The sequence below is a fragment of the Xenopus tropicalis genome, chromosome 8 (genome assembly GCF_000004195.4).
Source record: "Xenopus tropicalis strain Nigerian chromosome 8, UCB_Xtro_10.0, whole genome shotgun sequence".
In the NCBI taxonomy this organism is placed as follows: Eukaryota; Metazoa; Chordata; class Amphibia; order Anura; family Pipidae; genus Xenopus; species Xenopus tropicalis.
In genome coordinates this window covers 25,234,450-25,257,001 of record NC_030684.2, presented here as the reverse complement: position 1 = coordinate 25,257,001, position 22,552 = coordinate 25,234,450, and the positions used below count along the sequence as shown (strand labels likewise).

General features: G+C 43.3%; 1 protein-coding gene and 2 non-coding genes across 12 annotated transcripts in view; all 3 read right to left on the bottom strand.

Moving 5' to 3' along the window:
* huwe1 (HECT, UBA and WWE domain containing E3 ubiquitin protein ligase 1) overlaps positions 1-22,552 on the bottom strand; it is a 107,072-nt gene that overhangs the window by 4,363 nt on the left and 80,157 nt on the right. For 6 of the 10 annotated variants that reach the window (XM_031892168.1, XM_031892171.1, XM_031892176.1 and 3 more), the window contains 25 exons: positions 20,532-20,686; positions 19,859-19,904; positions 19,032-19,304; positions 18,659-18,908; positions 18,185-18,318; positions 17,839-18,056; positions 16,970-17,258; positions 15,987-16,089; positions 15,374-15,905; positions 14,463-14,982; positions 14,188-14,300; positions 7,640-7,796; positions 7,410-7,542; positions 7,091-7,329; positions 6,875-7,002; positions 6,403-6,484; positions 6,148-6,303; positions 5,805-6,050; positions 5,019-5,136; positions 4,760-4,900; positions 3,769-4,056; positions 3,518-3,623; positions 2,451-2,568; positions 2,144-2,325; positions 1,660-1,850 (listed from right to left, as the gene is read on the bottom strand). In XM_031892168.1, the coding sequence (XP_031748028.1) occupies positions 1,660-1,850; positions 2,144-2,325; positions 2,451-2,568; positions 3,518-3,623; positions 3,769-4,056; positions 4,760-4,900; positions 5,019-5,136; positions 5,805-6,050; positions 6,148-6,303; positions 6,403-6,484; positions 6,875-7,002; positions 7,091-7,329; positions 7,410-7,542; positions 7,640-7,796; positions 14,188-14,300; positions 14,463-14,982; positions 15,374-15,905; positions 15,987-16,089; positions 16,970-17,258; positions 17,839-18,056; positions 18,185-18,318; positions 18,659-18,908; positions 19,032-19,304; positions 19,859-19,904; positions 20,532-20,686 (4,918 nt within the window). The remainder of the gene's footprint in view (positions 1-1,659; positions 1,851-2,143; positions 2,326-2,450; positions 2,569-3,517; positions 3,624-3,768; positions 4,057-4,759; positions 4,901-5,018; positions 5,137-5,804; positions 6,051-6,147; positions 6,304-6,402; positions 6,485-6,874; positions 7,003-7,090; positions 7,330-7,409; positions 7,543-7,639; positions 7,797-14,187; positions 14,301-14,462; positions 14,983-15,373; positions 15,906-15,986; positions 16,090-16,969; positions 17,259-17,838; positions 18,057-18,184; positions 18,319-18,658; positions 18,909-19,031; positions 19,305-19,858; positions 19,905-20,531; positions 20,687-22,552) is intronic. The other 4 variants (XM_018096571.2, XM_031892177.1, XM_031892175.1 and 1 more) reach the window with 3 other exon arrangements.
* On the bottom strand, positions 19,434-19,541 carry mir98 (microRNA mir-98). Its single transcript, NR_049564.1, has one exon. It is a non-coding gene; the product is annotated as a microRNA mir-98 (primary transcript).
* mirlet7f (microRNA let-7f) lies at positions 19,701-19,783 on the bottom strand. Its single transcript, NR_049631.1, has one exon. It is a non-coding gene; the product is annotated as a microRNA let-7f (primary transcript).

Here is a 22,552-nt window from a genome sequence, read left to right as displayed (position 1 = left end):
CCTCCCCGAATCAGTTGTACTGGCTGATACATTATATAGCTTTAAGAAGGGGCTGGATGGATTCTTAGCAAGTGAGGGAATACAGGGTTATGGGAGAGAGTTCTTAGTGCAAGTTGATCCAGGAACTGGTCCGATTGCCATCTTGGAGTCAGGAAATTAAAGAGGCTTCAGATGGGTATTTTGCCTTCCTCTGGATCAACTAGACGTTAAGCAGGTATATATAGGCATTATGGTTGAATGTGATTGTCTTTTTTTCAACCCAACTTACTATGTTTCTATGTAAGTCTGTCCAGGGTGCCCCTTGAGAAAGAAGGAAGAAGAGGAAAAAACCCTGGTGCCAGGGGGATCCAAAGCGCATATACTCAACTGCTATAGGTCTCGGCTCCCTTCTACTCATGTGAAGGAAAGGAGAGGTGAGAAAGAGCTGGGTGGCCAGTGTGGAAACACATAAGAGACCCTGGAGACAATATCACTCTGGGAGATTAAGTATTAGACATACTACTCAGTGTAGGAGCCTTGACATTCTGGTACCAGAATAACGGACAGAATTAAGGAAGTGTAGCAGAGAGGCAAATGACCTCCTAAGGACATAACAAAAACAGAACTGGGCTCTGCCTGCTGTGGGTATAGCCAGAGGAACTAGTTCTTATTTTGTTTTGTTGAGTCCTGCCTCCTAGTGGTACCAACTATTCCCCACTGTTCCTGTGTTCCCCAAGCAGACGGACCAGACTTGGATTTTACTATTGAGTGTTTGTCTGATATCTATTACTAGGTGGGGCAAGAGAGGTGTCAGGGAGCTGCTATTTTGCTATCTTCCCATTGTTCTGCTGATTGGCTGCTGGGGGGGGGGGCTGACATCACTCCAACTTGCAGTGCAACAGTAGGGGTGAAGACACATGGAGCTACTAGTAACAGCTAAAATAGACAATGCTGATCATTTACTGATAACTGAGTGTGTTTTAGCAGAGGCAATTCTCCGTACTGCCTAAGGGCTCTGGCACACGGGGAGATTAGTCGCCCGCGACAAATCTCCCTTGTCACAGGCGACTAAACCCCCCCGAACTACCATCCCACCGGCGAAAATGTAAGTCGCCAGATGGCACACACTGCGCAGGCGATTTCGGCAAATCGCCGAATTTGCCTCGCGAGGCAGTTTTCTAGAGTTTAGTAGCCGTGAAAGTAGCTGCTACTAGTAGCTCAGTGTCTTCACCCTAAAGAGTGACTGAAGTTTATCAAAGGACAAGTCACATGGTCATGGGCACCAGGGAAAGTAAGAATATGTCTACCCCATGTCAAATTTAAAATTATATATATATATATATATATATATATATATATATATATATATATATATATATATATATATAAAAATCTCTTGGCTCTGTTTTCAGGATTCTGTTGGAGGAACACTATTAACCGATGCATTTTGGGGAAAAAAAACATGTTTTACTGTGACAGAATCCCTTTAAATGCTCAGAAAACATGGAAAAATCACAAGAGTAGTAGTTACGAAAAAGTTGCTCTGCAAGCCAGACATCCAATCAAAGTGTATTGCAACAATATTGTTCTCTGTTTTACTTCCAGACTGCAAGTAACTGGGGCAGAGAATCACTGTTGGAAAATAATAACTCATGTTATGGACCCTGTATAATGACTTACCACGTGTGCGCAGAAGGCAGCCTGTCTGTAGATCTATCATCTCTGTGGATTTGGAATTTCTGGATGCCGTTCATTCCTTCCAGCGCAGCAAAACCCTGTAATGGGACCTTTGAAGTTCCAGTAACAAACTGAAGGAACTTTGCCCGGTCAGCTTGATCGAATGAGCGCAACGCTCTCCAGAACCACTGAATCTGTCATTGAAGGAACATGTACATTATTACCAGTTAAAATCATTATACCATTATTACCAGGGTGTAGGTTAAAGGAAACCAAGGGAAGGAAGGATCTGCAGGAGTGAGGTATCCAAGGTTTTCATGTCACAGCTGAGGCAATTATTTTATTAATTTAGGAGTAAAATAAGTTAAATGTTTAAAATAATCTTACTTATTAACCAGGAGGTATCTATTACTAAATGATAAAAATTAAACATCATGGTAGGCGGCTTATTAGGAAGTCATTGCTACTTGGGTTTTTTTTCTCTCACCTGGATGGAGTTAGACTGGTATTTGTGATACTCAGTGTTTGATTTTAGGTCATCAATATCTATGGTGGGAAGGCCAGAGATAAGCAGTTCCAATTCCTGCTCAGTGAAGATGGAGATCAGACGTTTGGGGATTATCTCATAAAATCCCTCAAGGAAGGCAGCCAATTGCTTACGTATTGCACCTGTTGAAAAGGGAAACTGTGAGCTTGACTAAATAAAAAAAAGAGCAAAGAAAAAAACAAAAAAAGGGGTTTGTAACTATAACAGCTAAAACATATGGCTTCAACATCATTAAAAGTTCTGCTACCTGTCATCTTCATCTGGCACACAAGATGAACATACTCCTTTTTGTTTTCTTCTGTTACCAGAATGTTTGCACCGTTTGGTTTTAGGTCTCGGACTTCACAGACACCAAATTCTTGAACCTGTAGCAAGAATATGAACAAGCTAAGATACAAATAGAGCAACAGATAAACCAAGCGGTTGTGATCATCAGTCACCATTTCCCATAACCCTGTAGAAATAGACAATACCATACTCATTTATTAAAACACAAAGTCTGCTGACAACAGACTGGTCTATTAACCGAGGGATGCCTTCAGAAGCCCTCCAAGCAGCTTACCAGACAATGAGAACCTGGCCGCCTATACCTGTGCTAACCTGCACTCACATGGAAAAGCTAACTAAATTTAAAGTCATTGGGTCCCTGGCAGGGTTGGTATTCTCTTGCTGTTTAAAAGGGTGGTTCACTGTTAACTTTTTTATACGTTATAGAAAGGCCAGTTCTAATAAATGTTTCAATTGGTCTTCATTATTTATTTTTTTTAGTTTTTTTTTTATTTGCCTTCTTTACAACTTTGAAATGCAGCCAAATGCTCTGCAAGGCTACAATTTTATTGTTGTTAGTTTTTATTGTGTATCTATCCAGACCCTCTCCTACTTATATACTAGTCTTTCTTTCAGACCACTGCCTGGTTGCTAGGGTAATTAGATTGTAGCAACCAAATAGCTACTGAAACTCCATAGTGAAGAGCTGCTGAACAAAAAGTGAAACTACAAATAAAAAAAAATTAACACCAATTGCAAATTGTCTCAGAATAATACTCTCTATCAAGTTAACTCTCTATCAAGTTAACAACCCCTTGTGAAGAGAGGTTCTACAGCATACCAGGCCTGCCACAGAGAGCACATTGCAAATTTCAGTTTCAGAGCACCCAATCAGCTTTTTTTTTTTATTTACAAGCACCCAAGAAAGCCTCAAGCAGCCATAGACTTCTGGCAGGTAGGGGCTACTTGTTCTAATTACTGCTCCTTAAGACCAACTTTTTCTGCAGTAGTGTCAGCAGCATATTATTTCAGCTAGAACTTGCATACCTCAGTGCTGAAAGTCAAGTCATATCCCAGTGTGGAGACATCATTTTCAAGCAAGTACACCAGACCCTGATAGAAGTGATAATCTTCACTCTCCATGTCTGTGTATCTGCAAGGAGGTGATCAAGATAATCAGAGAAAACAAAAGCAGTGTATATTAGTATTCTAAAATGGATTTGCTAATAAAAAGGCTAATATATAAAAGCTGCAGAACAACAGCCTGAAAGGCAAGAGTAAAATCTGCTTGTTCTTACCTGACAGACTTGCCCAATATATGCTTGTAGAAGGACCTAGTGAAGTAACACTCCAGTAGCCGGTTGTCATAAACCGCTTTGGCAACTATCCGGCCCACAAACTTGAAGTAGCTGAGGTGGTTAGGGTTACAGTGGGAGGAAGGATTAATAGTGTAGGTGACGCGGTCACCTGGGGAAGTGCGGAACAAAGCATACATGGGATTGAACATCTCCCTGGAGATAATCATGTACCACTCCCGAAGCAGCCCACCTGCATCCTGCCCTTCTTCTCCTTCAAATACTATGTACCTGAAAATAGGAGATACATTTATGTAGGATGTAATATGTAGAAAAAAGCCGGCACTCACGTAATATCAGAGTCAATTGTGCCTGGGTGCAGTATATAGGTAAGTATATACAGAGAAGAGAAGAAATGCCGCACTCACAGGTCTTAGTGAAAAAATAAAGAAAATTTATTCAGACAGACTAACGTTTCGGCTGGATCCCCAGCCTTTCTCAAAGAGAAAAGGCTGGGGATCCAGCCGAAACGTTAGTCTGTCTGAATAAATTTTCTTTATTTTTTCACTAAGACCTGTGAGTGCGGCATTTCTTCTCTTCTCTTTATGTAGGATGTATATAGGTGCATTTTCTGCAAAAGCAGGTAAACAGTATGGTTACTTCAGAAGATCTAATACTACATATGTTTAAAAGTATTTTTTTCAAGTTTAACTTTTTAGTTAATGGCACTTTAAGATCTACATATGACCCTTCTTATGATTATGGGTACATGGCAGTTTTTGTCACTATTGCGCAAGAGTATTCGCATAGTTGCTAGGAACAGGACATTCAATAACATACTAAAAGTGATCTTAAAGCTACAATAAGCACAGAAATCATTCTTAACTTGGTGTTTTAAGAACAGGCTCAAATAGGTCTTATATATAAAACTAGAGCTAATTATACAAAGTAAAGGGGGACAGTGGGCTCCTGTATTCTTGTTCCATCTACTCACAATCTATTCTTCATTTCTTCAGGGGATTTGCGGTGCAGCTCCCGGTAGGAATCCTCAAACACATGATCTCGCCGCACATGCACTGCCATATCCTCTTTTCTTAGCCCTTCATCCAGTCGCTCCAACTCCTGTCGGAAATATCTATAGAAAGAAAAAAATGGCTTAATCATAAATGCTTAAAGTTAAAATGCATGCAAGTGTCTGGGCAAGCACACAGTTAGTTGCAGGTGTCTTGAAAATCTGAAACAAATATGCTTACTTGCGCTTAACATCAAAGTCAAGGACTCTGATATAGTCTACAAGCACAGCAAAGGGCCCATCAGCTAGGTGTGTGGTGGACTGGCGAAGGATCTGATTTAATACAGTCCGATGAGTCTCTGGAATAAAAAAAAAAAAAAACTTTTTAAACATCAGACAACAATAACTTATACTAGCTAATGAATACCAATAAAGCATTTTGTAAGTCTATCTGCAGTTAATACCAAAACAAACAGGGATGGTAGAACAAAGGACCAAGTTTTTTCTCTTGCTCAATCCAATGAGGGCAATTAAAGCTTTAGCCTGGGAGAAACTAAACCACAGGGCATTTAACTTTAAGGGGTTAAGGCAAAACAAAAGCCAAGGCCAAACTCTTTGTCCAATTACAGCAAGGTTACACACAAGAAATGTGATTTTAATGGCCAACCCTACTATAGTTATAGCCATATCCAATAAAATATTAAGGGGTTAGACCCATAAACTGTTATTAGACACCACAGAGCATTTAAACATTGAATTGCTACAGTGAATGTGCTCACTCCCAAAATCAAGTCTAAAGACAACCTATTACAACATTATTTATCTCCAGTAACCCCATATGATATGTTGTGGCCTGCTAGCCTAAGATTTTGGCAGTTTAAACATCGCTGAATAAGTAACAATAACAGAAGAAAGGGAGTATAAAGAAACAATTTACAATAGATTTCTTCAATAAAATAAAAAAGGGGAAAAACATAAAATGTAAAGAAGAGCTTAATAATGAAGAGGGAGTCTGGGTAAAGCTTACCAGCAAATCTTAGGAACTTCTGAGTGTCAGGAGGCAAACTAGAGGAAATGTGCATAGATGAAGGTTCACGAGAGAAGAAAGGATCCAAGGAAGAAGGTGTGGCTGGAGTGAGGGGTGCAGGAGACAGGGGAGGTGGTTCATCCTTAATGTGAGATAACTGGCTTTCCCGAGTGTCCCGCACAGGAGGCTTGCTCTCCCGCTCTGTTGCATGAACAAGGAAAAAGGCTTCTACGGCTGGCTGTAACACTACAGAGAAAAGTAGGAGACCATTTTAAAAACTCCACATTTGGATAAAACCCTGAATTACACCGGTCAACTTATTGGCATATTGCACCTCAGTTACCTAATACGGCATGCTGGTCATGAGATTCCTCAAGTTCCTTCAGGCACTCTCCCAACATGTCCCACAGCTCATCTAAACTTAGCTGCTCACTTAACAGCGGTAACTCTGGTAACCTCTCCTCTTCTTTTTTTTCAGCAGCCTGAGAACCTTCAGAAGCTGAAAAATTAAATCAATGTAATTGTAGTGCAAACCACTGCCCAAAGCCCTACGCACCCACAACGAACATTAACCCAGACCCATGAACTGTGCACTGACCAACTGACTGAGGCTCCTGTGTAGCAGGCGAAGGCTGGTCAACATCCATAGGCTGCTCCTCCCTGCGAGCAGAACCCTCCGCCTAAACAAAATAAAATGATTCGAATAAGCAAGCATGATGGCATTTCTGGTAAGTTGGTGTTTGAAAAAGCCAACAGATGGTAAGCATAGAATGCATTTAACAAAGGCAAGATGTGAAGCAAAGAATGTGACCATGCATAAAATAAGTAAGAAAATGGTTCTGATTTGCTTGCCAAATCTCAGTGAACATGCAGAGGAAAGGTGAAAGTGGCCATGACACATTAAAGAGTTAGAGAAACATTGCTTGCAAGTCAGCAAACTTTGCATTGCCAACAAGGACAAAAACAAGCTGATGGGAAGGATTAAATGGCGAAAAATGGGACAGATCAAATAAAGAGGGTCGGAACAAACTAAGGATGGATGTTCTGCCAGCGCCAGTCATCATGCTAACCGTTGCAGTTTGCAGCTGTCTCCGCGCCCTTTGACCCTCACGTACCATTTGTATAATGGCATCAGCCTCAGCCTCCAGCTGCTGCACAGCTGCTTGGATGCTGCTAGCCGAGGCCAGACTGGCAGTGCCTGCAAGAAGAAAGCCAATGTGGTCAGTCATTTACATGTGAAACAAAGGTGATGTATGAAGATCTCAGATAGAGAAATAATCCCTTACCTAATCTGCTGGTCTGCTTGGCCTTCTTGTTGGCTCTGCGAGTGTCATCGCGAAGCTGGATGATAACCTGCAGCACTCGAAGAAAGAATTTTTGTGTGGAAGTCTTTGACGTCAGCATAGACATTGAGGGGAGCTGCAGCTCTCTTCCTCCCAGTGGACGCTTTTGGGAAGCCACAATCACCACATTCTCTGCAATGTCGAACCTGGATCGCATAGGTGGGGTGGGGAGAGACCTAACACTTTAGACTGAATATTGTCCTGAGCTGTATAATTAGCCAACTGCCGTACATGTATGTGCCATGGGAGATCACACACTCACCTGCTCTGCATTTTGCCTTTTGGCTTTGTGCTGTGGGGTTGCTCCTCAGGCATACCATCTGGAGAAAGAACTTCACACTGTGCACGACGCTGCTGCTCTAGGTTATATTCCCGGAGCTCTGCTAGTAGTGTACCTGTAAAATGAAAAAAATTTAACAAAGGCAACATATCATGTGTTAAAATATAAAAATGCTTTGATGTGTGGACTGCAGCTATATTTTAGGATGGTACCTATCTGTTTGCAGAGAGTAAACCCCAAGTGATGTGCTCCGCTAAGCAGAAGTTTCAGTACAGTGTCCCGTGTACTGGGGTCGCCTCTGGAAAGCTGAAGTAGAACATTGGCGGCATCCTCCAGTCCTTCTTCTGAACACGAGTGTGATGTCAGAACCTAGAAAGCAAAATAAATAGAAATAAACCAACAAGACAAAAAAGTAAATTTGGCAACTCTATAACTACATACCGTTGGTTGACACTGTGGTGGAAAAAGGTTAAAATAAATAAAAAGCAAATTTGAAAACAAAAAAAAAAACAAAAAAAAAAAAACAGAGCACCAACTCCAGGTAACATTTTGTAGCCATCAGAAATAACAAATACCTGACATTAACCATTTATATGTGTCATATTAAACTAAAGCTATAGGTATATTCTGTAGCAGTGACCATGTTGCTCACCAACCCCTTGAATGTTGCTCTCAGTGCCCCCAAACCAGGTAGTTATTTTTGAATTCCTGACTTGGTGGTAAGTTTTGGTAAAGCTACAAACTAAGGTCCGTACCCCTCTTTCTCAATTATCAGGCAAAGCGCCCCTATGGAGAAACTCAAACCTACCACATATGAGACGCCTAGTCGACTTCCAATATTGGCCACAGTTAGGAATCAGACACCTAGATGATCTATTGGTGGAAAACTGTTTTGCATCATTAGAACAACTGAAAGTCAAACTCAATGGGCCAAATATTCAGTTTTTTCGTTATCTCCAACTTAGACATGCCTTTCATTCCCAGTTTGGGACCTACCAACTCTCACCCACACTACTGTCATGGGAAGCTAGACTCTGAGCTTTAGACCCCTCTAAACTAGTCTCACAACTGTATAGCATAATCCAGACCTCACACCAGGCTCCATTTGATAAGGCCAAACGTAAATGGCTGGCAAATGTTCCATCCCTAGATGAGTATCAATGGGACGAAACAACTGATAACTTATACAACTTCCTAATATCACTCAGAGATAGAATGATCCAATTTAAGATGATTCACTAAATATACATTACCCCTCTGAAACTCAAGGCCATGGGGAAATTAGAAAGATCCAAATGCGTGAAATGTAATATGGCAGAAGTAGGTTTCCTCCACTTGATCTGGGACTGTCCCAAAGTACTAACATATTGGACAGAAGTCACTCACTATATAGAGGAACACCTGTCCCTTCCTGGCATCAGGTCCCCCGAAGTATGTTTGTTAGGAATAATTGATGAATTAATACCTCTTCAAAAATCGAGAACATTACTACGCTCCCTTGTGTTCTATGCAAAAAAAGGGATTTTGTAAAACTTACCGTAAAATCCTTTTCTCTCTGAAGTCTGTGGGACACAGGGACCATGGGTATAGCTTCCACCACTAGGAGGCAGGACACTTAGTAAAAAGCTCCTCCCTCCTGTGCTATACCCCTCTGCCTGTCTGCCTGAGGCTCAGTTTTGTATAGCAACGAAAGGTAAGGGCTCTGGCATACGGGGAGATTAGTCGCCCGCGGCAAAACTCCCTGTTCGCGGGTGACTAATCTCCCCGAGTTGCCTTCCCCTGCCATCCCATCGGCGACAATGTAAGTCGCCGGTGGGATGGCAGACGCGGCGGGGCGATTTGCGAGAAATCGCGCCGCCGCGTCTGCCATCCCGCCGGCGACTTACATGTTCGCCGGTGGGATGGCAGGGGAAGGCAACTCGGGGAGATTAGTCGCCCGCGAACAGGGAGTTTTACCGCGGGCGACTAATCTCCCCGTGTGCCTGAGCCCTAACAGTGAAACTTAACTGAACTAATTATGTACAAACAATGTAATCAGGAAACTCAGGAGTTCGCTTCCAGGGAGGGAGGCCCTGTGTCCCACAGACTTCAGAGCGAAGAAGGATTTTACAGTAAGTTTTACAAAATCCCTTTTTCTCTGTTTTGTCTGTGGGACACAGGGACCATGGGACATACCAGAGCTGTCCCCCGTATAAATAGGGAGGGAGGAAGCGAGGCTTAGATATGGTCAACTACAGCCTGCAGAACCCTCCTGCCAAATTGTGCGCTGACGCAAAGACCTCAAATTTGTAAAATTTGGTAAATGAGTGGATTGATGACCAGGTGGCGGACTTGCATAGCTGCTCTGCGGAGGAACGGTTCCTGAAGGCCCAAGAAGTGCTAACTGCTCTTGGAAGAATGTGCACGCACATGGAGAGGGGATGTCCTTCCTCTGACTATGTATGCTCTGGGAATGGTCTCTTTAATCCATCTGGATATTGTGACTTTGGGTGCAGGGGAGCCCTTGTGTGGCCCCGTTGGAAGAATGAATAGTGAGCGTGTGGTGCGCAAGTCCAAGTAGAATTTTAGTGCTCTGACTGGATCTAAGGAGTGTAGTGCTGTCTCCTTAGGGTTCTGGGGGTGTGGGCAGAACGTAGGGAGAGTGATCTCCTGATTCAGGTGAAATTCGGTCACCACCTTAGGAAGGAAGGAAGGAAGGAACGGTACGGAGGACCGCCCTGTCGTTGTGGAAAATCAAGTATGGATGTTGGCAAGATAGGGCGCTGAGTTCAGAAACCCGTCTGGCTGAAGCAATAGCAATAAGGAAGATGGTCTTCCATGTCAACCACAATAGAGGGATTGTGGCCATTGGTTTGAATGGAGCCTCTTGTAATGCGCGTAGGACTAGGTTAAGGTCCCAGGCTGGGATCGGCACTCTATATGGAGGTACTAGGTGCGCCACCCCTTGGAGGAATGTGCGTACATCGATGAGTTCTGCTATTTTCGTCTGGAAGAGCACTGAGTGCAGATATTTGAGACTTGAGTGAGGCAAGGGAGAGACCCTTAGTTAGACCGGCTTGGAGGAATTCAAGTAAGTATACCGGGGAGAATCGATCCCAGGGGAGGTGCGCCTGGTCGCACCACTCCTTGTAACGCTTCCAGACCCTATGGTAGTTTTGCGCGGAAACTGGTTTTCGTGCTGCGACCATGGTGCGTATGACTCCGGGGGAAAACCCTTTCCGGAGTACTAGGGACTCAGTAGCCATTCCGTCAAATGTAGTACTCCCGGATTGGGGTGGAATATGGGGCCCTGGGAGAGAAGATCCTGCGTCAGTGGCAGGGGCCAGGGATCCGCCTTGCTCAGGTTGATTAGTTCTGAGAACCAAGCCCTTCTGGGCCAGTGTGGGGCTATGAGGATCACTGTGCAGTGTTCCCTCTTGATCTTTTTGATGACCCTGGGTAATAGTGGAAGGGGGGGAAACACGTAGGAGAGGGGAAAGTCCCAAGGTGTTGTCATGGCGTCTGCTGCCATGGCCAGCGGTCCCTGTAGTGTGCCATAAAGGCTCCGACCTTGCGGTTGTGCCTGGACGCCATGAGGTCCACGTGTGGATGTCCCCACATTTGTGTGATGGTCTGAAAGACTGAGTGTTTTAGAGACCACTCTCCTGGGTCGAGTGTTAGTCGGCCTGCAAGTTTTCCAGTCCTGGGATGTATACAGCTGATAGTGTGACGTTGTGGGCTTCAGCCCAGGACAGAATGAGACTCACTTCCCTGAGTGCTGCGCGGCTTCTGGTGCCTCCCTGATGGTTCAGGTATGCTACCGTGGTGGCGTTGTCGGACTGTATTCGGATTGGCAGCCCGGAGAGCTGATTCTGCCAGTGAAGAAGTGCCCGGCGAGCCGCTCGAAGCTCCAATATGTTTATTGGAAGCTGTGTCTCTCGGGGGGACCAGAGCCCCTGCGCTGTCTGAGCTTGGAAAACTGCCCCCCATCCTTGAAGGCTGGTGTCTGTGGTTAGTACTAACCATTGGGGGTCCCTCAGGGACTTGCCCATGGACAGATGCGTCTTGTGTAGCCACCAGCGGAGTGATGACCTGGTCCTGGTTCGCAAGACAATTGGCTGGGTCAGGGACTTGCGTGTCCACTGATCCAGAATATTCCACTGAAGCTCTCTGAGGTGGAACTGTGAGAACGGTACTGCTTCCATGGAGGCGACCATTGACCCTAGGGTCCGCATGGCAAATCTGACGGACGGTAGAGGTGTGGTCAGGAGGTTTCTCACCAGCGATTGGATCTTGATGATCTTGTCCGGGGGGAGAAACACTCGTTGGCTTCTGGTATCGAAGGTTAGTCCCAGGAATGTGATTCTCTGACTGGGAGTAAGGGTGGACTTGGAATAGTTTATGGTCCAGCAGAGGTCTGTGAGAGTTCGCAGCACCGTGTCTCGGCTGAGCTGTGCCGCTGCGTATGAAGGTGCCTTGATAAGGATGTCGTCCAGATAAGGTGTTACAGATAGTGCTTGTTTCCGTAAGCTCGCTGTGACCACCGCCATCACCTTGGTGAAAATGCGTGGGGCTGTGGGGTTGTTGATGTGAGGGAAAAAGAGCAGGGAATCTAGAGCAGATTTCTTTTGCCTTTTGAAAAGGGAGAGTGAGGAGTCAGAAGTAAATTCCTGTTCCTTAACATCGAGGCAACGAAAAACTGCAGAAATGAGACTGTCTAGGGCCTCAGAGGATGATTTGTTGAGGTCATCACCTCCCTCTGCCTGGTCAGAGGAAATTTCCCCTTCACTAAGGGATTGCTCTTCCCAGGTGTGAGAGACAGATGGTGACTCTCCTTCGCTATCCTCCTCCATCAGGAGGGGGGCAGGTCTTTTAGTGTTTTTTGAGCGGGAGTCCCCTGAACCCTGGTCTAATTTGTCTAGGCATGCCGCCAATTTAGGTATGCCGGTAGATAGGTGCAGGGCCCATGCAGGAGGATCCTGATTGGGCACCGGTGGCTGAGTGTGGGTATCAGGGACAGTCATAGGAGGAGAATCCCCCTCCTGTGCGTCTGTGGTAGTGGCAGCAGGTTCCAGTGCCTGGGCAGGTGCTTCAGTAGGCTGGCTGGTGCAAGAGGAACATAAGGGTTCCTTGCGTCCTGATAGTAGGCGTTTGCGGCATTTAGCGCAGGCTAAATATTTGACTTTGGTAGCCCTAGAAAATGGACCTTCTGAATTGCCCTCAGACATGTTGTATAAGCAAACAATAGTAGTGAGTGCAATGCCCCTTGAAGGGTAAAATGGCTCACAATATGCACAATGTAGTAAGTAACTCCCCAACGCTTCCCTATCCCGTGCAGCAAGTGCTGCAATTACCAGCTCCTGCCTCCCAGAGGGTTCCGCTCTGCTGTAGGAAGGGCCCCTGTGTAGAGTTGGAAACCGCGTCCCTCTACGTGCGTTCTAGCCTTAGGCGCATGTGAAAATGGCGATCCTCGCCTGGGAGCAGCTCCGCGTGAGAATAGTGCGTGCCCTCCCTTAGTTGTGTGCCCACTTGGCGCGAAGCGATCGGCGGATGCGGAAGCGAGGGGAGGCGGAAGTGCAGTAGCGAAAGACCCGCCCCCTGTGTTTGCGCGCCTCGGCGCGTATTTTCCCGCTTTGTTAGCACTGTGCTAATAGGATCTGGGGAAGGCAGGACTGATAGGGAGCGAGGAAGTTATGTGTAACTCACCATTCAAGGCGCTGGTAAGTCTGCTATATCAGAGCAGGCAGCACGCGTGTGCAGGACAGTCGCCTGTTCCTTAAGGAGGAAAGGTGTACAACTGTGTGGCTTGCTCCAGGAGTCTTACTAGCCCCTGCAACGCAGATCCCACGTAGGGGGAAGCCATAATGAGACACTCTTTTTGAGAGTGCTCTGGGTCGACCCCTGGTGCCAGTATGTCACTGGCCGAAGTAAACCTTCACTTGTATTGTGAGAGATGATCCTGTCTCCTTGAGGACACTGAAAAAACTGAGCCTCAGGCAGACAGGCAGAGGGGTATAGCACAGGAGGGAGGAGCTTTTTACTTACAGTGTCCTGCCTCCTAGTGGTGGAAGCTATACCCATGGTCCCTGTGTCCCACACACAAAACAGAGAAAAGGTAGTAATAATGAAGTGGATAAGCCCCATTCCTCCCACAATTCAACAATGGATAGAACTAATAAATGGGACACTCCCGCTAATCAAACTGACATACAATGCCCGGGGTGCACCTGGAAAATTCGAGAAAATATGGGAACCCTGGCTAGATGCCAACCCCAGTATCTCTCTACCGGACGATTAGTCAACACATATCCCCTGGGGTACCTTGGCAAGTTGATACCACATGGAGTCCTATCTAAAAACTGTCACCAAGTGTATAACGTGAATGATTGTACTTAATGATGATATAAGTGCCAAGTTAATCTATTTTATCTGTTTTTCTTTTGTTTTATTTTTGTTTGTTGAAAATGCAAAATAAAAACCTTTTTAAAAAAAAAAAAAAAAAAAGGTTGGGGACTCCTGCTCTATAGACTTATTTTCAAAAGCACAAAAGCTTCCAGTAAACTATGAATTGACCACTGGAAGGAGTACATTTCCAATTAAAGAGCTTCACAATGTTATCTGTGGAAGAGACACCCCGCAAGAATGAACAACATAATAAACAACATGGTTAACCTTGCTGCCTAATCACTGATGGGTGGGTGAATTTCCCACAAGCAGGATATCCCACTTTAATAGAAATCAGACAGTTAATATAGATTGTTACATAAAGTATTTTACTCACCTCAACAGACAACTGCAGCTGTTTCTCTGTAAGGCCAGAAGCTGCCATCTTATCTGGTGCATTGCTGACTTCACTTGATTTTGCAGGAGATTTTCCACTTTTGGTTGTAACAGCTTCACAAACAAAATGGGAAGGTATATAAAAACTGACTACAAATGCAGAATCAAGAATTAGGTGCAATTTGTACTCTAAAAAGAATTATGAAAGTTATAATAAACTGAAAAGTAGGAGAAATATGATCTGTTCTTAAACAAAATTGTCAGTCACTGACTTACTTGTCACTATGTTTGTGCTCACAACAACTGGAACTGTTACAGCAGGTACAGGCACAGGGGCTGGTGCAGTTGCAGGCGTAGGTGCAGGTGCTGGGGTAATAGAATTGCTCTGATTGCCTGCTGTTTCAGAAGCCTTATTATCAGGAAGGGCAATAGAGATAAGGGAGAGAAGTCTCAGCAGCTTTTCAGTAAGCAGCGAACTGCGGCGAATAACAGAATGAGACAGCATATTCATAAGCTGTCCTAAGGGGGAGGCCTCCAGGCTGCACTGATTGCTCTCGCCTTCAGAACCAGAGCTCACTGGCACAGATTTTATAGACGTTTTCCCCTTCCGGCTCACATTCATGTTGTCTAGCTTGACTAGCAAGTCCCAGAAATCTGTGGAGATGTTGCTTGCTCCAATACTACTAGATGGTGCAAGACACGGACTACAAGTAAGTTTTATACTCCGCTCCCTGCTGTCACTGTTTTCCACACTACATTCTTTGGTTCGCTGCTGTGTGAAATGACTGGGAAACACCTGCACAATGGATACAAAATGTATAATTATAATGTAAATGCCACAGAAATACATTTTATGGCAAATATATTACTTCTCTATTACTTTCTAACAATAATAAATAATAATAAAAGGACAGCATAACGGGATCTAATAACATATGGCACAATGAGGTGACAACAGAAAATAGTTGCTTTAGGACATAGAAATTGAAGGAAAAGGAGTAAGCTTTTAATGTGGATCGTTTAACTACATGACCCCAAAAACAAAGCTTTACGCAGTCTCCCAGTGTTTTGCTGCAAGACTATTAAGTCTTCCAGGCTATAAATGACAGCTCACCCTACCAATCAAACAAAATTTATGTAACCCCCTTTCATAACATTACATGATACCCTTTTTGTACTATACATACCTTAGCTAGCTGTATTAGTGTGTCAAGCACATGTCTACACACTACAGGGGCTGCTTGGGGATGGATGTGGACAGTAGAACCACAGGCTGAATGCTTTTCTGTATGCTTGCGTCCTAGGGACCTCTGGATTTGGAAGATGTTCGTACGGCAGCCAAGAGCAGCGTCCATGGATACAGAAAGCCAGGAGAGCTGGTTGGAATTCTTCGATTCCATCTTATGCAGAAATTCTAAAGGGCGGTTGTCATGACTTGTTTTTGCACCCCGTTTATCAGTGCCCCCAATAGAAGTCTTTGGGCTTTCTATACAAAGCTCACTTTCACTGCTACGCTGCAGTATAGACAACAAGCTTCTAATCACCCAGTTCCTTGTTTGTGCATGGTAGCAGAGGTTGCGTAGAACACGGTGCAAGCGACTGGTGTTTAGCTTGGGTTCATCAACAAACAGTAGGACAAGCAGACAGGAGAGGGCTTCATGATCAAGTAATAGTCGGCCTCGTAATCGTAGTAGGCTGTCAACATTACTACCGGTTGGTCTACAAATGGAAAGGAGGAAAAATTATCAATGACCAATTTTTTAAAAACGTTATATTAACTGGATGGAAACTCATTTGTACCTGGTATGTGTACTGCTGCTTCCCATTTGGAAAGTGTTCCCTCTCTGTACAGCCAACCGTGTGTACTGAACACCTCGGTTTCCACTCAAGCGACTCGTGAAAGCTGGTCCCCACGAGATAAATTAAAGAAAAAAAGAATGAGTTTCACATTTTACAATTCTCTTGCTTTAAATGTGGATACAAGGTGTACAACCAATTATTAACCTTCTGCAGCATAGTTTATACATGAAAGTACCTTTTAGTGTGCATTCATTTTATGTTAATTTAATGCTGTTTAAAGCGGTTTTTGAGAAGCTAGCAGTAGGGTTTCCTACCACAAATATTTAATCCTTAAGCTTCCTTCTTCCAATTGCTTTACGCCATGTATTTTTCATGCACTTCTGATGTAATTTACATACACTGAATCATTCTTGGTGATTTCTGATTTGTCCAAAAGGGCACATAGCCCAGCGACAAGGCATATAAACATGTAGTCAGTTCAATGGCACACTAAATAGCAGTGTCCTATGTTTTCCCATAACATATATGATATGAGAGACTCCATAAAGCTATGCAAACATAGGTGCACTTCTGTACTCAGAAAAGATTTGCTGTAAGATTCATTCAGCAGTCAGTCTCTGTCCACTGGTTGCAGCAGAGGGTTGGAAAAACATAATTGAACTGGCAGGGTCAGTCTATTCACACTCGTAACTTGCAATTAATTTTAAAGGCTAAAAACATTATTATACATTTTCCCATATTTAGCTGAAAATATGCATGAAAATCAGAATAAAACAAAGCATATATAAGATGTAAAAAACATTTAGCAAAAGTGTTTTTAATGTTTGCGTAATAATAGTGTATAATAATAATAATGTTTAGCGTTTGAGTAATAATACAACAAAGAAAGGGAAATAAATGCTACTGTTGCCCTAAGGTATATTTTGTATTTACTTAAATTTCAGTAACAGTTTAATGTCATCTGAACATTCTCTCTCACTTACCAGGACTCCTAAGGATGGCAGAGAGTGCAGATGTGCTACTGTGCCCGAACAGTCGTTCATGCATTAGTTGCCTCTGCCGAGCTTCTTGCTCTCGCCTTAGAGCCTGTGCCTCTGCAGCAATGTCAGGTGGCATCACAGCTAAAACACTGTCCTCCATGTCTTCTAACACACTACGACGTAGATCAGAAGGTAACGTCTGAATGAAAGTCACAGGATCCATGGGTGTATCAGACGTAGTGGTCTGAGCAAGTTCCCGCCTCTGCTGTTCTGCTCGCTGCTGTGCTAGGACCTTAAGAGTTACCAAAAGGTATTGTTACTTTTTACTCTTTCTTTTTGAGTATGTATGAGAAAGCATTTATAAAACAAGCATAGATAAGCAATTCAGGCCTAAAGATGGAAATGATATACAGCAGTGATCCCCAACATTTGGCTCGTAAGCAACATGTTGCTCGCCAACCACTTGGATGTTACTCTCAGTGCCCCCAAACCAGGTAGTTAGTTTTGAATTCCTGAATTGGTGGCAAGTTTTGGTTAAATAAAAACAAGATTTACTATCAAATAAAGCCTTCCTTAAAGCGGATAGTGTGCATAGAGGCTGCCTAATAGCCAATCTTAGCCCTTATTTGGCAGCTCCAAATGATGCTTGTGTTGCTCTTCAAGTCTTTTTACATTTGAGTGTGGCTGATGAGTAAGAAAGGTTGGGGACCCCTGATCTACAGTGACCCCAGCAAGTAAAGAGCTACTGTCACTTCGAATTTGCAAAACGTTATTGACATTAAATGAATGATAAACACATCACATACTGAAAGTTGCATGAGAAACAAGCCATGATCTGGACTACTGTTTTTCTGACATTAAGTTGAATTTACCTCTTCCTGAATGGCTGGTGGCAACGCTGCCAAGAACTCAGGGCTGACCTCCGTGACACCAGCATTAGCAACCACAGGAGGAGGAATAACTGGGGCAGCAGTGGGTGGAGGTCGCGATGGCGGCCGTATGCCCAACTGATTCTGCAGCACCTCTCTGCGGATGTCTTCAGGAAGAGCCGCTAGGAAAGAAGGATCCACACCCTCTGGAAGATTTATGCCTGAAATTACACAAAAATTATAAATAAAACATGACACAGATAAAAAACATGCAAAAATTGCAGCACTAGGGTCTTCAAAAAAGAGAAGAGGGTAACAAGAAGATAGCACTTTTCGCAGCACAAATTACCTGCTAATGGGTCTTCCTCTTCACTGCTTGTAGAAGGCAAAGGTTCTTCAAGGATACCACTAGAATCTGTAGCCAACAAGGTCACAGCACTTTCTCTTGTGGAAGGCAACTCAGAGGAAGGGGCAATTTGTGAGCTGGCAGATGCAAAAAAGAAAATAATATCATTAGACACCAAACAGTGAGTGGTTTAATATGATCTTCAAGAAAAATCACCTACAAGTTGGCCATGGTGGGCACAGAAAGAGGTTACAACAAAAGATATGTCTCCTTCATAGTAAGTGTCAGCAGCAGCAGTGCTGCATTTTGTCTTTAGAGAAATAATTTACAGCTTTTCTGCCCTAAATAACCCAAAATTGTACAAAGCTTTTAGAAAAATGCACCCTGAACATCCCTTAACATTTGGTATATAAACTTCAATGTCACAAAGGAAATGCTGCTGCCATGCCACATAAGTAGTGCAATAATGAATTTTACCTATCACTGTGTTGAGAAACTACTGGTTGGGTTTCACAGGTCGTCGGTGGTTCCACTGGTTGCTGTCCAACAGCAATGCTACTGCCAACCACAAGAGGCTGCTCTGGATTAACAATTCCAGGTGCCTCCCCTACGCCATCCTCTAAGGGCCCAGAGGCAAGACTGCTGGTGTCCATAGGCGAGCCCTCTAGTTGGCTACTAACAGCTGTCAAAGCATCTGAATCCTCTGCTCGCTCTGGTGATAAGGAGGCTGAGAATGGATATATGACAAAGTGAAATTACTACAGTGGTATTGGCCTGCTTATATAAGCACAGATAAAATATACTGATTGGTAGTTTAACATGCAAAGTTAATCAAAGAAATGCTACTGACTTATAGTGGGTGCTGGCGATAGCTCCATTTGTGTGGCATCCCCCTCTACACTTGGCCGTCCTGGTCCAGAGTCCTCTTGGTGAGATGGCATGAGTTGTTGCCCAACATCCTCCGTGCCTGTATCAGCAGGCAGACCCTGAGTCAGCTCTGCCAGAGTAGCCTCAGTAGCCCTTAGGGTGGGATCTAAACGAACAATTTCAGGACTTGTTGGAGTTCCTTCTGCAGAAGATGGTGCAGTTGGGAAATTTTCAGGACGACCACTTCCATCTTGATCTGTCATGAAAAAAAATTTAACTGAACTTCCAGAAAGAAAATCTATATTTCAATTTATGCTCCATTACATAGTAGAATTTGTTACTATATCTGTGTAGCTTACAGTGCAAACAAACATCAGAGAATTAAATTACCATGCTGCAGGGAAGGCAGTAAGCTGTATAGTTATCTCCTAATTTGGGGAAATAAAAACCCCCACAACAATACAACTTACTACCTCATCCTGAAGAGGGCAGAGAGTGTAGTGCAGGAATCCAGAAGGCTTACCAAGGGAAGAAGGCACACTACTTGCCTAGACAGAAGAAAACAGTTATTGCAATTTTCTATCCTGTGTAGCCTAATACTTCAACGAACATGAGTAACCAACTCTTCAGTGGTCTGGTGGAAAGGAAACACCGCAGGAAAGACAGTAAACTGTATAGTTATCTCCCAGATCGGGTGTGACCCCAAAACTATACAATCTACTACCTCATCCTGCAGGGTCAGTAAATCTCTGATGACATGGATCTGAAAAAAGAAATGTGCAAAAGAAAGAGTGGGAGTGGAAGATATACCTGCAAGGCTCAGTTCAAATGGGGTATTCTGCTTTGAATTGGCACCCTAGAGGGGAAAAAATTAACACTTTATTAGCCTTTTCTTCGCCTTTAACAGCATAGAACAGAAGCAATTACTGACGGTTCAATTCAGCAATTTCCCCTACAGAAATGTGTTGTTCAGCTCCCAAACACTTTTCAGTTTAGCTGTTTTCAGATAGTATGCCAGAAATATATATTTTTTTATACTTGTTTTCTATTATTAAAGTTTTAGATTTCTCTCGAAAGGGAGGGGGAGTCACCACTCAAATTAATCTAATTTGATACATTAGCCGATACATTTCTTATCTGTGGCCTAGAATTGACAATAGCTACTACTTTTCTACACATGCTTCTGAGAAAGTATCAACTAATGTTGCAAATTGTAACTGTTCGCCTGGATTGAATTGTTTCCAGTCAGCCCATGGATTAGAGAGGTTAGATTGAAACACCAAATACAGGAAAATTATTACATTTAACAGTAAACTTCACTTTCAGGAAAAAAAAAAATAGAAAACAGCCGGAAAAAAAAAAAAAGGTCAATTTCTGGTGCACAATCTGAAAACGTGTTTGGTGAACAACTAGTTAAAAAAAAAACTGAGGTAAATCTGGTAAAAGGTAAATTAAGCAAGCACGCCAGGGAAGTGGTTCAGACCTGTGAATTTTGCTCCTTTGCTTCCTTCTCCTCCTTGGATTTCTCTGCCATCTTGGCCTCCTCTTCTGCTAGTTGTTTCCTTCTTTTTTCCCTGCGCTCCTCAAGCTCCTCATCACGCAAAGATTCCAAATGATTGATGATTGGGACTTTGACCACTACAAAATGGTAAGGTCCACATCTATAATAATTGCATAATCTAACGAAGATACAACTCAGAGCCTAGAAAAACTATAGTTCTTCAAAGCCATCTCTGCCCAAATACCCTCGCTAACCCAAAGCCACTTCTGCCAAAAGCCTCTGTGATAGATTTAATTACAAATAATGATGAACCAACATATATAGAGGAGGTTGAACAGCTGGCAAACTGCTGTACTGATAATTTGAACCCTTTGGGTTCAGATCTTAAACAATCTCACTTGGGGTCTAAATTCTGCCTCTCTTATAAGTAAAGCTCAACAATGGCTTCTCATTTTGCGAAGGTTGAGAAAAGCAAATATTACCCCCTCTATAATTTTATCTCTTTACAGAGTTAGAGAGAGCATATTGACAAATTCCTGTGTGGTATGGTAATTGCAGTGCTACTGATCGACAGACACTACAGAGGATTGTGAGAACAGAAGAGATTAGAGGTGAATCCCTTCCCTCAATTCAAGATATTTTTAAAATACGCTGCTCCCAGAGGGCAGTTAGCATTGTGGGTGATCCTTCACATGCCTGTTATAAGTTTTTTTTAACCTGCCATCTGGCAGGCAGTATCAAAGTACCTGTGACTGTTCAGCTAGTTTAAGTAATAGTTTTATTCCTCAAACTGTAAGATTTTTTTAATGCTCTTAAATTTTAATTATGTCAGATTTTGCATAGCAAAAAATAAATAAAAAATTAGCAATTATAGATCAGCGTTATAGTTTTAGCACAGTATTTAATTGTAAAACTGTTAGGTACTAGAACTATAATTTGAAAATGCTGGTTTTGCTAAATAGACAGCAGTGACTAGAAAAAGTTGGTTTGATTCTTTGGCATATTATTTATTCTTTGCTCTGTATATGCATAATATGTTATAGCACATTGCACTTTTTAGCAGTATGAATGTAAAATGTAATCTATTTATCCTAGATTTCCTCTCTATCCATCACCATCTAACCCTATCCATCTCCAAAGAAACTAAAAAATGTGCTTACCTCCCCGTAGAATTATATAAAAGACATGCAAAAACACTTGCACCTATGCTACTAAAGACCTTTACAGAGGCTCTTGGGGAGGGACAGCTACCCCAATCCATGTACCAAGCAGCAATAGTGCTGCTGCCCAAAACAGGCAAAGACCCCACTCTGCCAGAATCTTACCGACCTATATCCCTACTCACAGCCGATGTAAAAATCCTGGCTAAACTGTTGGCCAATAGGCTTAAGAAAATAATTGGCAGCAGCATCATCGCTGACGACCAACTAGGGTTTATGCCGGGCAAAACAACAGCCATGAATGTTAGGAGGCTATTTCTGAGCTTAACGATGGCACACACCAATGCAATCCAATCGCAAAGGCCTTTGATACGGTCGAATGGCCCTATCTATGGAAGGTCCTAGATAAATTTGGGTTCGGCACAAACGAGTGCTTTTCCCAGCGGACCCGCAGCAGAACGGGCCTAGACCCACGCCTAGTCCACTACCAATAGTAAACCAATTCACATACTTAGGAGTAGAGATAGAACTCCCCATAACGACATATTTTGACCTAAATCTGGGCCCCCTCGAGTGGCCCTATCTATGGAAGGTCCTAGATAAATTTGGGTTCGGCACAAACGACATATTTTGACCTAAATCTGGGCCCCCACGAGTGGCCCTATCTATGGAAGGTCCTAGATAAATTTGGGTTCGGCACAAAGTTTGTAAACCTGATAAAACTACTTTACAAAAATCCCACCGCTTTCCTTAGGGTGGGTACTGACGAGGCACCCTCATTTAGCCTTACCAGAGGCACTTGCCAGGGCTGCCCCTTGTCCCCATTGTTATTCGCAATAGCAA